We start from the raw sequence: 13,875 nt of genomic DNA on the forward strand, positions 1-13,875 counted from the left end.
TGGACTCAGTGGGTTAAAAAAATTGAACAATTGCAAAAAGAGGATATGAAGTTGGAAGATGTGATGGAGGATCCTGAGGAGAATTGGAGCAGGGAAAATAAGGGATGGGTATGATAAAGATATATTGTATACATGTATAAATTGTTTTAAAAAATCAAAATTATCAATACCATTTTTTGAAAGTTGAAGAACATTCATGACTGAAAATTTCACCATATCTCAAAAAAATAGAAATACAAAGAAAAACTTGTTCCGTTTGCTATTAAAGTGCTGGAATCAGGCTGGGGAGATGGTTCAATTGGTAGTGTTTGCCCTGTAAGCAGGAATATCTCCGTTCTGCCCTTATGTACACACCCCTCCCGCCCCTGCTCCAATTAAAAAAAAAAAAAAAAAAAAAAAAAACAAAAGGCCTAGTGCCATGGTGGCCTATATATGTAATTCCATAGCTGGGGAGGTGGAGACAGGTGGTTACCCGGGACTGGCTGGATAGTCTATCCTAACTGGGGAGTCCCAGGCCTGTGAGATCCTCCTCTGGTAAGGTTGGGAACTCTCTATGTAGACCCAGATGGCCTCGAACTCAAGAGATGTGCCTGCCTTTGGCTCATGAGAGCTGGTATTAAAGGCTGGAGCCACCACACCAGGTGGTTTGTTCTTTTTTTTTTTTTTTTTAACTGACTTATCAATATGTAGACACATTATTTAAGGGTCTCGCCGTTTCGTTTATTTTGGCTTTGAACTCATCTTTTGAGCTCCAATTTTAATGCAGTCTCTACTAGGAACTAGCAGGATGAACCATAGCGTTCCAAAGCCCAGTTCCGTCGCCATGGCAACCTGCGGAGAGGGACGTGCTTCTCAGCACCGAGCTTAGTTGCTCAAGAGTTGTCCCTCCCGAGTGACTTCGATGTGCATGACCCCGCCCCTCCTGGAGAACGCCTGCGCAGTGTGGTTGCCGCAGGTCGGGGCACGGCCTCGAGGCGGCTCTGGTTCCAGCTGCGCGTGCGCGGGTGCGGGCCGCGTTCCTGTCACGCCCCCTCCCTGGTCCGCGAACCCGGGTTATGGCTGACGTAGAGGAGACGCCACCCCCGGAAGCGGTTTCCGGGAGCGGAAGTGGAGGGTGGCTGGGGGAAGTGAGCACCGCGCGTGAAGTGCCGCCGCTGCAGCCCATGCCGCTCTGGTGGGCGTGAGCTGAGGTGATGCGGACCCGGCTTCTCGGTGAGTGACAACCGGGCATGGTTCGCCGCGGACCCGGCGCGGGGCCGCTGGAGTCGGGGTCTGGGAACCCCTTCCCCGAGGGCGAGGGACGGTGGCTGCCCCGTGCCCGAGGTGAGCACGGGACACGCCCCAGTGTTTTTACTTCCCAGCCAGAGTTGGCGGGAACCCTGAGAACAACGTCTGAGGCTCATTTGGAGCTAACAGCTGTTGAGAAATGAAGGAGCACGAGTTTTACAGGCATTTCCTTTGTGGCTTTGGACAGGAGGCGGCTACCTGACTTCGTTATGGAACCTGCAGTGTAAGTGATACTGATCGACCTCACAGAACTACCGGTGACACAGATGCCACGCCATGGAGTGCTTGATGAAAGGCACCGAGGTTCACATACAGGGAAATCTACATGTGCACTTTGGAAACGACATGCTTTTAATTAAAAAAAAAAAATGTTTTTAAAGGCGTGCATTGAAGTGCTGGAGTGAAATTGAAATGCACTATTCTGTGCAGAGCTGTGTCTGTCTTTTGGGCTAAGTGTAATATTCGTTCGTTTATCTAGTTAATACTTGTATGACTCACTGTCCACGACCCACTGGTGGAACCTCTTGGGGGTGATGTGTAAGTAAACAAAAGATTCCTGTCCACGGAGCTTACATTCTAGTTTGGGGAAGACAAATCACAAACAGAAAACATGGAATAAATTAGTGATAAATTAGAACGCCATGGAAGAAAGCAAGGTAAGGGACATTGGGAGCCCAAGATGCAATTTTAAAAAAAGTATGTTAGGATAGGCTTCACAGAGTAAATTGCCTTTGAGCAAATAATAGGAGGAGCTGAGGGAATTACCTGTATGGATACTTGGGGAAGTAAAGCCCAGGTAGAGATAGCTTCTTAGTATTGGGTCAAGTGTTTCAGGGTGGAATGTGCCTGGGTCTTCAGTGAACAGCAGTGGCTTGAGTGACTGGAGTCGAGTGGATAAGGGGAAGTAATATTTAGAACCAGCTGATAATAAGGCTGGAGTACAGTCAGGAACATTGGAGTGTTTAAATCCCTTTAGTTGTTTGCAAGTGGAGATAATTATCTACTTAATTTCGGTAAGATTTCACAGCTTAACCACAGCCACTAATTAGGATGTGAAGTTAATGACTTGAGAGTAGACTTTTTCCAAAGTAGAATATATTTGAGATCTAAATGTAGCTGCAGTTCCCAGCAAGCACATCATGAATCAAGACAGATGAGCTTATTGTAATAAATTTTTATTTGCTGTTACTTAGGGTTTGTTGTTGTTGTTGTTGTTTTGTTTTGTTTTTCGAGACAGGGTTTCTCTGTGTAGCTTTGCACCTTTCCTGGAACTCACTCTGTAGCCCAGGCTGGCCTCGAACTCGCAGAGATCTGCCTGGCTCTGCCTCTCGAGTGCTGGGATTAAAAGTGTGCGCCACCACCGCCCGGCTTACTTAGGGTTTTTGTGCATGCAGAGTTACCCTGTTTTTTTTTATCTTCCTTTAGATTCTAAAGCGGTTCTCAACCTGTGGGTCACGATACACATCACATACCCACCATATCAGATGTTTACATTATGACTCATAACAGCAAAATTACAGTTATGAAGTAGCTGGGGGGTCACCTGTATTAAAGGGTTGCAGCCTTAGGAAGGTTGGGAACCACTGCAAGCTTTTCTAAATGCAGTTTCTAACTGTTAAATGATGTTGAATGTTTGTTGACTATTCATCTCGACGTGCATGTGACTTGTAAATAGTTGTGGCAAACAAGATGACTAAAAAGATACCTGTTGCCCTAAGGAGCTTACAGACTGGTAGATACAAGGAATGCAGGATAAAATTCAGGGTGAAAGAGGGTTGAAAGGTTTGCTAAAGGACAGGACTGAGGAAACACCAACATCATGAAGGCACATGTGTAGTCATAGCTAATCTTTTGTTTTGATTTGGTTTGGTTTGTTTTTTTGAGACAGGGTTTCTCTGTGTAGCTTTGCGCCTTTCCTGGAACTCACTTGGTAGCCCAGGCTGGCCTCGAACTCACAGAGATCCGCCTGCCTCTGCCTCCCAAGTGCTGGGATTAAAGGCGTGTGCCACCACCGCCCGGCCATAGCTAATCTTTATTTCTCATTTTAGACTTCTCTTAAATTCATTTTGCTTAGCACACAAAGAAATGGGCCTCACTCATAATTTTCATCCTCAAATGTTTGCTTTTTGCAGGATGGTGATTTAGTTGTCAAATTTTTATGTGTAACAAATTAAAAAAAATTGAGTGCAAGTGTGATGGATGAACGGAAGCACCTGCTCAGTTCACTGACCAGTGCCACGGGTAACATGCAGTGCTCTATTTGCTGGAATTTAAGTACGTTCCCAACAGTGTCATCAAGACATGCATTTTCTTTCTCTTAGCCTTTTCCTCTCAACAAGATAGATGTTTCTGGGTTCCTGGGCAGTAGGATTTTTGATTAGATTAAAAAAAAAAAACCAAAAAAAGAAAAACCACATTTATTTATTATGTGTGTGCATGTGAAAACAGTCGGTTTTTCCTCACACCACGTGGGTTTTCAGGATTGCATTGGGAGTCAGAGGCCTGGTGGCACGCTTCTGTACCTGCTGAGCCATCTCCTCACCCAGCGGACAGCACTGTGATCCCGAATTCAGAGTGGCTGCAGCTAAGTTCAGTGCACGTTTTTCTTTCAGTTTAAAATTACGTTTTTGATGTCTGTTAAGTTTTAGTGAGAGGAGAAATCCTCAGATTTTACAGTGCAGGCCAAGGGCTGTCTGGCAAAGCATATGGGAGGCAGGAATCTGAGAGCTCTACCAGGAAACTATTGAACAGTTTAAGCATCGTCAAGAAGGCCAGCCAGTACAATTTAGTTTGCAAACAGTACAATGAATGCATTGGTTAGCTTTACACTGCTGTGGGAAAACACCTGGGACAAACACTTTACTAGGGGAAAAGGTTTATTTGGCTTACAGTCCCAGAGGTTTCAGTTGGTGGTCAGTTGGCTCATTGCCTTTGGCCCTGTGATGAGGCATGACATGGTGGAGAGTGCATGGAGGCAAAGGACTGTTCACCTCCTGGCAGTCAGGAAGCAAAGAGGAAGGGGCCAGGGTCCCAATAGCTGCTCATTAGCCTAGCTTCCTTCCATTAGTTCCGCCTCTTAACGTTTCTCCCACCGCCAAGTAGCAACACAAACTGGGAACGGAATCTTTCTCAACAGGGTCTGTGGGCAACGTTTCAGATCCAGACTGTAACTAGGAATTGTGGTTGATGGCTTACGTTAATGGTTGGCACCACCAAGGTACCCGTCTCAGTGACGTGGACAGCATAAGTGTGTATAGAAACCCTCGTAGGTGAGTAAGTTGCTGACAGCAGAGAGGCTTGACCAGGCCAGGCTCAGGTGTAGGAGACACCCTCCTGGAAGGAAGGTGGGTGATGAAGGGAATTGAAAGTGCTAAAAGGCTGCAGTGTGTTAGAGCTTGATTTGAGGTCATGTGTGAGGCTGAAGCTGAAATGTGTACACTGTTTAGAGCCGTGTGTGGTGTCTAATCCGAGGACAGAGAGCTTTGGAGAGGAGCTGGGTGAGTTGCTATGGCAAGAGCTGCCACTCGCTGCTAAATATTCTCTTGTTATGTGCCTGCCACCTCTTAAAAAAAAAAAAGGCTAGTGTTTTAAAATAAGAAAAAAAAAATTGAGTCCTAGAATAAAAGTCAATTTCCAGGACATTGTTTAAACTGGAAAGAGAAGAGCTGGAATTTGAGCCAGGATTGTGGTTGTCTAGGCCTTTCCCCTTTATTTTACATTGCTTTGCTTTATAACTGCTGACGTTGGCCTTCACATTGTCCTGGGTTTGTTGAAGCGTAATCGGATTTACTCTCTGATGCTGTTTCATCCACTGTAAAGTTGAGTCATGTAACTCTGTTTTCTCTTCCCAGATTTTAACTTGGTTTGAAAATGAGTAAGCGCAGAAAGCTACCAGTTCAGCAAGCCCCAAGTTCTGAGACCTTCAGCCCAGATGTGCTTGCTGATGTTTTTGAGCTCTTTGCCAAGAACTTTTCATACTGTAAGCCCATTAATAATGAGTGGCAGTTACCAGCTCCCACTGAGGCGTTCACCTGTGACCACACAGAGTTCAGTGCTTTTCTTGACTTGAAGAACTCCCTAAACGAAGTGAAAAACCTCTTGAGTGACAAGAAACTGGATGAGTGGCACCAGCACACTTCTTTCACCAACAAGGCAGGGAAAATCATTTCTCATGTGAAAAAGGCTGTGAATGCAGAACTTTGCACTCAAGCCTGGTGCAAATTCCAGGAGATTTTGTGCAGTTTTCCACTTATTCCTCAGGAAGCTTTTCAGAATGGAAAACTTAATTCTCTGCACCTCTGTGAAGCTCCAGGAGCTTTCATAGCTAGTCTCAATCATTATTTAAAATCCCACCGGTTCCCCTGTGAATGGAGTTGGGTAGCTAATACCCTGAATCCATACCATGAGGCAAACGACAATCTTAGGATGATCATGGACGACCGGCTAATTGCAAATACCCTGCACTGTTGGTACTTTGGCCCAGATAACACTGGTGATATCATGACCCTGAAATACCTGACTGGACTTGAGGATGTCCTCAGCGGCATGTCTACTGTGCACTTGGTCACTGCGGATGGGAGTTTTGATTGCCAGGGAAACCCAGGTGAACAGGAAGCTTTGGTCTCTCCTTTGCATTATTGTGAGGTTGTCACTGCTCTGACCACTCTTGGAAATGGCGGCTCTTTTGTTCTAAAGATGTTTACATTGTTTGAACATTGTTCTGTAAACCTCATGTACCTGCTGAATTGTTCCTTTGAGCAAGTCCATGTCTTCAAACCTGCTACTAGCAAGGCGGGAAACTCAGAGGTCTATGTGGTGTGTCTCTGCTATAAGGGAAGAGAGGCTATCCATCCTATGTTGTCTAGGATGATGTTGAATTTTGGGACTGAGATGACCAGGAAAGCGCTCTTCCCCCATCATGTGATCCCCAAATCTTTTCTGGAGCGACATGAAGAGTGCTGTACATTCTTTCATAGATACCAGTTAGAGACTATTTCTGAGAACATTCGTCTGTTTGAATGCATGGGGAAGGGGGAACAAGAGAAATTGAATAATTTAAGGGATTGTGCTGTACAATATTTTATGCAAAAATTTCAACTGAAACCTCTTTCTAGAAGTCACTGGCTTGTTAAAAAATCCAATATTGGTTGTAGTACAAACACAAAATGGTTTGGACAGAGGAACAAGTATTTTAAAACCTATAATGAACGGAAGATGCTGGAAACCCTTTCATGGAAAGATAAAGTAGCCAAAGGATACTTCAATAGTTGGGTGGAGGAACATGCCATGTATCATCCTGGGCAAAATTCCCTCTTAGAAGGGGCTACTTCTAATCTTGAATGCCACTCATGGCATATTTTAGAAGGAAAGAAACTGCCGAAGGTGAAGTGTTCTCCTTTCTGTGATGGTGAAATTTTAAAGACTCTTAATGAAGCCGTTGAGAAGTCTTCAGGGGAAGCTTTGAGCCTGGATCCCAAGTGCAGGTCCCCACAGCAGTGCCTCTGCTGCCACGTTTGTTCAGAAGAGTCGCTATTATCCGAGCTGTTTAGCCTTACCAAGTGCCTTCAGGCTGAGCAGGTTGTGGAACCCAGCAACCCAGTAAAGTGCCTGCTTGTGGGTTCCCCGGCTGTCTGTGATCTCACAACGCACACGCCGCTGGAAGTCCACCTGCTGGAATCCATCGAACTCGTAACCTTCAGCTGTTCGTTGCTTCACGATGGTGACCCAACATACCAGCATCTGTTTTTGGATTGCCTTCTACACTCGCTGAAGCAGCTTCATACAGGAGATGTAATGATTTTTCCTGTACTCTCTTGCTTAACAAGATTTATGGCTGGCTTGATCTTTGTTCTCCATAGCTGTTTTAGATTTGTCACGTTTTCTTGTCCCACATCCTCTGAGCCGCTCAGGACCTGTGCAGTCCTGCTCTGCATTGGTTACCAGAACCTTCCAAATCCAGTGTTTGAGTATCTGCAGAACGTTAACGAGTTGTTGAGTACCTTGCTCCATTCTAACGCACCCCAGCAGGTTCTGCAGTTTGTGCCGATGGAGGTGCTCCTTCAGGGGACACTGCTTAACTTTTTGTGGGATTTGAATGCTGCCATTGCTAAAAGGCATTTGCATTTGATTATTCAAGGAGAGAGAGACAAAGTCATCAGCAGCCTTGAGTTATAAGATTGAACATGTCATTGTTGAGATTCGGTTGTGTGACTTACAGTTTCTGCTTTCATTTTACCTGCCCTCTCTAATGCCTGTCATTTTGGAGAAATGCCAATTTTTGTATCAAAGATGTTCTGGAAAGTCATAGCTTGTTCTGATCTGAAGGATATATGTACTCATAGGCACAGAATTCTTTGGTAGGAACCATGTACTGATGGTATTCAGCCTCTAGTCATGTGACATCAGTATGTGCTTGGGGTGACAACACACCTGCTTGCATGTGCAGCTGAGTTGGTCTCATTTATCTGCTGAAGATTTGCATTTCTGTGCCTTCATTCAGACTCCCCCCAACCAGTTCTGCTCATTAGCTAATGCTGTTAATGACTGTCAGAAGTCATTCATAAGAGGAGGTGAGTGACATTACCTCCTTGGCACCACTATTTACTTGGGAGCACTTGACTGACGTGCCATTATTGATTTCAGGGATCTTTATACCAGATTTCTTGGTATGTGCCATTCATTGCCTTTAGATCAATGGCTCGATTTTCTTTTGATTGAAGTGAAACTAGTGTGCTCTTGAGTGACTGTTTCACTAGCTGTAACTATTCAACCAATGAGAGGACAGCTTTAAACCAAAGCCCGAAGGTCATTGTACAATGGAAAATTATGTCTGGTATTTTATCATGAAAAGCTTTCAGCAATCTTGGCATTTTTAATGTCCAATAAACAATGAATGGATAGATGATTGAGTTTTAAGACTTTATATATAGTTGTCTCTTGTGGGTTACATAGGAGTGTGGTGATCATAGTGAATACTGAGGGAAAGTGCAACACTTTCAGAATGATGGCTCAACAAATTTTTAATCTTTACTAATTTTCTTTAGTATGAAAATAGCACTTTACTAATATCCATGAAATGGTTATTTTATCAATTACAATTGATTTCTTTGAGTTATATATATTTAATAATATCGTGAACTTTTCTGGCAACCTGTTAATTAATTCTTCATTACTTTGAATTCTATGAGGTAGATAATTACATCTTGTGTGAATTTTTAGGTTTTTTTTTATTACTTAAAAATAGAAGTATTCTGTGATTTATTTGGTTAATAAATTTTTTTCATGCTCTTTGCTGTTTTTGAGTTCTATTATAATTCACAAATAAAGTCTTAAGCAGACATATTTTGTGTTCATTTTATTAAAAGATAATAAGGAAAGTTAAAAATAAAAGTTGGAAGATTTTAAAGGAAGGTTTGACTGGAAGTTAATGTTTCATTTCCTTTCATTTGCATTCATGAAGACTTATTCCTTCAGTATTTATGGAGATCTTCAGGAGAGACGGTTCACTGTAGGTGCTGGGGGAGAGGGGAGCACGGCCTGGCAGTCAAAGTGTGAGGTGGTTCCTCCAGGACCTCACTTCCTACTCATTACTTGATGAGAGTGGTTCTGGTTAGTTGCAGTCTAATAGCAAATTGGTTACCAGGAGAGAAACTACTCTTGGGAACTGTTTTGCTGACTTGTTAGTAAAAATGGGGTTTATTTTACTTTTTAAAGCATTTAATTAGGATATAGTTGGAAGTTTGAGTTTAGATACTAATAGTAAAACTTGCTTTTTTGTTTTAAGTGTGTGTGTGTGCTTGTGTGTTAGTGTTATTATGTGCATGTTTGTACAGGTGCCCATGAGGGCCAGGAGGCCAGAAGAGTATGTAGATCCCTTGGAGCCAGAGTTACAGGTGGTAGTGAGCCGCCTGATGTGGGTGCTGGGAAAAAAAAATCCAGTCTTCTGCAAGAACAGCAAGTGTTCTTAACTTCTGAGTCCCTAAAACTTGCTTTTTAAGGCCCTCAAAGAGCGAATATTTTAAAATACTAATCTGTATTGGAATACAGAACATTTGAAAGTGTTAACATAGTCTTTAACTTTTAGCATGGTGTTGGGGGGTTGAAGGAGAATGTCTCTGACAATACTTAATTCCCAGATGGTGCTGTTTGGGGAGGTCTAGATGTGGCCTTGCTAGAGAAAGGTTGTCCCTTTAGGGGTGGCTTTTAGGTTTCAACGAGCAATTCCCACTTTGCTGCTTCCTGTGAGCTCTCAGCTTAAGGCTCCGACTGCTATGCTTGCCTGCTGCCCCACTTCCCTGCTGTGATGGTGATGGACTCTTACCCTTCTGGAACTGTAAGCTCAAAAAAAACCTCCCTGACAATCTTTAAATTTGGGGTTGGGTGGGAGAGAGCGACTGAGGAGATAGCTGTGTTGGAGAAGTGCTTGTTTTGCCCGAGTGACAGGTTTGATTCCCAGAACCCATATTAAAAGGTGGATGTGTGGCATGTGCTTGTAATCCTAGCACTGGAGAGGTAGAGTCCAGTGGATCTTTGTGGCTTGCTAGTCAGCCTAGCCTACTGGGTGAGCTCCCAGGCCACCGAGAGACCTGGTTTCAAAAAGAATAAGACGAACAGCTCCTAAGAAATGACATTTGAAATTGTCTGGCCCGCATTATCACCAGTGTGAATACACTGTTGTTGGAAGAAATCCATATTTATTTTTTCCTATATGGTTAACTTAAAGACTTGATTTTAATAATAGACTTCCCTTGCCTATTTCTTTCAACTGATTTTAACTGTACAACTAAGTATATTTAAAAAAATTCAATACTGAGATAAGAGTTAAGTATGGGAGACTGAGGCAGAACACTACCACAGATTTGAGGCCTGGCTGGTCTACAGAGAAAGACACTTTTTTTGTTTTGTTTGTTTTTGTTTTTGAAGACAGGGTTTCTCTCTGTAGTCCTGGCTGACCTGGAACTTACACTGTAGACCAGGCTGGCCTTGAATTCACAGATCCACCTGCCTCTGCTTCCTGTGTGCTGGGAATAAAGGTGTGCGCCACTACCGCCTGGTGGAAAACACTGTTTTAATAAGCAAGACAAAAATATTTCAAAGCCATTCCAAATTGAAAAGAAATTTCTATTGGGATAGTAAATATTTTTTTTTTTTTTTTTTTTTTTTTTTTTTTTTTTTTTTTTTTTTTTCGAGACAGGGTTTCTCTGCGTAGCTTTGCGCTTTCCTGGAGCTCACTTGGTAGCCAGCTGCCTCGAACTCACAGAGATCGCTGGCTCTGCTCCAAGTGCTGGATTAAGGGTGCGCCACCGCGGTTTTAATTTTTTTTTAAAAAAAGTCTAATACTACATACAGATAACTAATATTATGTAATAATAGTTTTGTCTTAAGACATGATTCAAATAACCTAACACGAAATGAGTTACTTTGCATTTTGAACTTCTAATGTGTGTTTTTCATCCTCTTGTTATTAAATCTCTTTAACATTTTTATCTTGAGCCAATACAGAAAGTGATAATTACACCTCCATAATTTAGAGCTGTGCCTCTGTAGACTATGGGCATATGAGGATGCAGTGTTCTTTATCAGGTAGAAGATTGGGAAAGTTATTACGGGCTGCAGGATTGTAGTAAGAATTCAGCTGAATATGGTGAAACTACCTGAAAAATCAAGGCATTCTTCCAGAGGATTAAGCCAAATCTCAGGGAGTATTTGGTGTTATTCGTCTTTTAATATATCAGTTGTTTCCTGCTATGAATTTCATGTGCACTCATAACTTCCCCAAGAACTTTTAACAATGTATTTTACCTAAAATTCTTCTCAAGCATCCTGGGTCTAGGCGAACTTAGATGCATAGCTTTGTTTCTTGTGCAAATGAAACTCAGACCCTCCTTTCTCTCACAGCCCAAATGGCATTCCAGAGCATTTGACTCAGAACAAAAGGGTGTCCCGTATCTCCCCGCCCCCCCATACCTGGTGAAGTGTAGCTAAGAGGCAGGTTTCCTAGCTCCCAGCAGAGTCACCCAGCCCAGCCAGCATATGGAGGCATAGGAAAATAGCAGTTTTATTTTAGTGACTTATAGACTTTTTTACCTAACCACCTATAAGATTGTATTTTGAGCACATTTATGATAGACTCATAACGTTTCACTTAACCACTTAGAAGAATATATTTTAAGCACATAAGTTTCCTTTCTGACTTATTCTAGGCCTTATCTTACCCCACCTCCTCTATTCACTCCCCTTTTGGGTTGCAAATGAAACTGGCTATCACAGCTCTTGTAGGGACCTTGGAAGCTTTGCATTGTTTGGTAAGAGTCAGGCTGCTGGTAAGGGAGAAATGATTCCTGGAGAGGAACAGAAAGGAACCACAATGGGGAAGAATGAGGACGGAGACAGAAAAGAGTTAAGAGTTATGAGAGGACAGGAGGAGAAGGGACAGAGAGGAGCTAAGTATAAGTACGGAATTGAAGCTGTGTACATGGAATTTAATCTCAGAGGAATAAAGTAGACAGACGTAAGAGCTCGGTGTACTTAGATTCCTTTCCCTCAGATTATTCTTGCCGTTAGTAGTGTCTCTTCTGGGCCCCTGGGAAGGAAACTAAAGAAGCTGGACCTCAATAATGTTCAAAAGAAAGACTGTGAGCTGTATGTGAAGACAGCATGTAAATGTTTTATTGTACTCAACTGCAAATGTTAAAGTACATCTGCTGCCTTTCACCTGCCGATTATACTCTCATAAAATGTACCTATGATGTTACGGCAACTTTTCCTTTTTATTTAGACAAAAAGGGGGAAATGTTGTGGAAAAGATGTGTCACTGTGACTCGTTTAATAAAGAGCTATATGGCCATTAACTAGACAGAAGAGGTTAGGTGGGAATTCTGGGGACAGAGAGCTCTCTGGGAAGAAGAAAGGAAGGGCTGCCAGCCAGACACAGAGGAAGCAAGATGGGCAGTACAGAGTAAAGGTAACTGAGCCATGTGAAAGAACATAGATTTAAAAATATGGGTTAATTTAAGTTATGAGAACTAGTTAGGAACAAGCCTAAGCTAAAGCCAACCTTTCATAATTAATAATGTCTCCATATCATGATTTTGGGGCTGGCAGTCCTCAAAAGCCTGTTACACTCTGGGCCAGGCATTTTAAGTGAGTTCTGAAGATAAAATTAAAGTCCTCATGACTGTGTACCAAGTGAGCCATCCCCCCGGCCCCAAGGATAGTTTTCATAAGTATTTCAACCAAAACAATGTGTTGTAACAGATGTGATGTCAGATGAAAGGCTAGCTGTCTCTTATCACAATGGAAAGGATCTGCCAAGTTAATAATGCTATCTTTGTATTTCATTTCAAAAGTAGAGAAGCCCTTCCTTTACACCCTAAACCAAAATTAGACTATCTGGGCATCAAAAAATTATAGAGGTTGACGAGATAGCTCAGCAGTTAAAAGCACTTGCTGCTCTTGCAGAGGACCTGGGTTCAGTTCCCAACGCCCCCCCATAGCGGTTCACAACCATCCCTAACTCCAGTTCCAGGAGATCTGATGCCTTTTTCTGGCCTCCATGGGCACCAGGCATGCACATGGTGCACACACACACATATGCATCCAAACACTCATATGCATAGAGAAAAATAAATCTTTTAAAAAATAGTAATAATGCAATTGATTTAAAATGGACCACTTAAACATCAAGAGTAATAGTTGTAATTGATAAAAATAAACCTGATATATAATTGTCCATAAGTCCCTAGATAACTTAAAACACAACCACAATGATAATAAACTGTTTTCTTGAAATTACAGAAAATTTAAGCCATAAATTTAAAATATTACTATAACATTGAATATTAAATCATACTAAGTATTCACTAATAGTGTTGTACTTGCCTAAGTGAATCAAGTATTATACTTCATTGATCTTTTAATACCCTCTGGGAAAAGGCAATGATCAAGACTTCAAAAGTAACATTAAACTTGTATCAATATACACAATTCTGTACCAATGTAAAATATTTGAGACTAGTGGTTCAAAAATAGATTTACGAATCCACCCTTTTATCCCATCATTTCTATGTTCCCCCTTTCCCTTTAGAAAGAGATCCCTGAATCTAATCTCCTTTGTTTAGCTTTCTTTCTGACCATGACCAGTAACAATTTGTAACTAACCCCCCTAAATGATGACCAATATCCATAACCCACTGAACAACTAAAAACCACCCACTCCACCTCTTGGGAATTGGGCATCTGTGTTATCTAGACTATTTCCTGCTGTCTGGGGGTGATGGCATCTTTAGGGATCCTGAGAAAATTAGTATAATGGCTAAGTCCTGGGAGAGCTATTATCTGGAACATTTGTTGTCCAATCTCTGTGCAGTGGGAAAGTACAAGGCTTATCTCTGGTACAGGCTAGAATAATCTGTGAGGCTGGACTATCTTAGTCAGTGGTCTTGAACCTGTTCTGAATGCAGAACTCTGAGGAAACTGTAGCAGAGGCACTCTGAGAGGCTGGGTCACCTGGGCCACTTGTTTTCATTGGTGTCTGGTCCACTTGTTCTGAAAACACACAAACTTTCAAAGGTAACATACATATCTGCA

The 13,875-nt window shown here is 42.3% G+C and overlaps 1 protein-coding gene across 2 annotated transcripts; it reads left to right on the forward strand.

Moving 5' to 3' along the window:
- The first annotated feature begins 1,086 nt into the window (after window positions 1–1,086).
- Cmtr2 (cap methyltransferase 2) lies at window positions 1,087–8,624 on the forward strand. 2 transcript variants are annotated; one of them, XM_028891074.2, is made up of 3 exons: window positions 1,087–1,212; window positions 1,475–1,510; window positions 5,139–8,624. In XM_028891074.2, the coding sequence occupies exon 3, from the start codon at window positions 5,158–5,160 to the stop codon at window positions 7,459–7,461; it is 2,304 nt and encodes a 767-aa protein (XP_028746907.1). In that variant the 5' UTR covers window positions 1,087–1,212; window positions 1,475–1,510; window positions 5,139–5,157; the 3' UTR covers window positions 7,462–8,624. The 2 variants fall into 2 exon arrangements, with proteins under 2 accessions (XP_028746907.1, XP_028746905.1); XM_028891072.2 differs by lacking the exon at window positions 1,475–1,510.
- The last annotated feature ends 5,251 nt before the right edge of the window (window positions 8,625–13,875 follow it).

The sequence above is a fragment of the Peromyscus leucopus genome, chromosome 5, assembly GCF_004664715.2.
Source record: "Peromyscus leucopus breed LL Stock chromosome 5, UCI_PerLeu_2.1, whole genome shotgun sequence".
NCBI classification, from domain to species: domain Eukaryota; kingdom Metazoa; phylum Chordata; class Mammalia; order Rodentia; family Cricetidae; genus Peromyscus; species Peromyscus leucopus.

What these genes read in the sequence shown, in the direction of transcription:
- Cmtr2 (XM_028891074.2), top strand. Translation starts at nt 5,158, where the DNA reads ATGAGTAAGCGCAGAAAGCTACCAGTTCAGCAAGCCCCAAGTTCTGAG.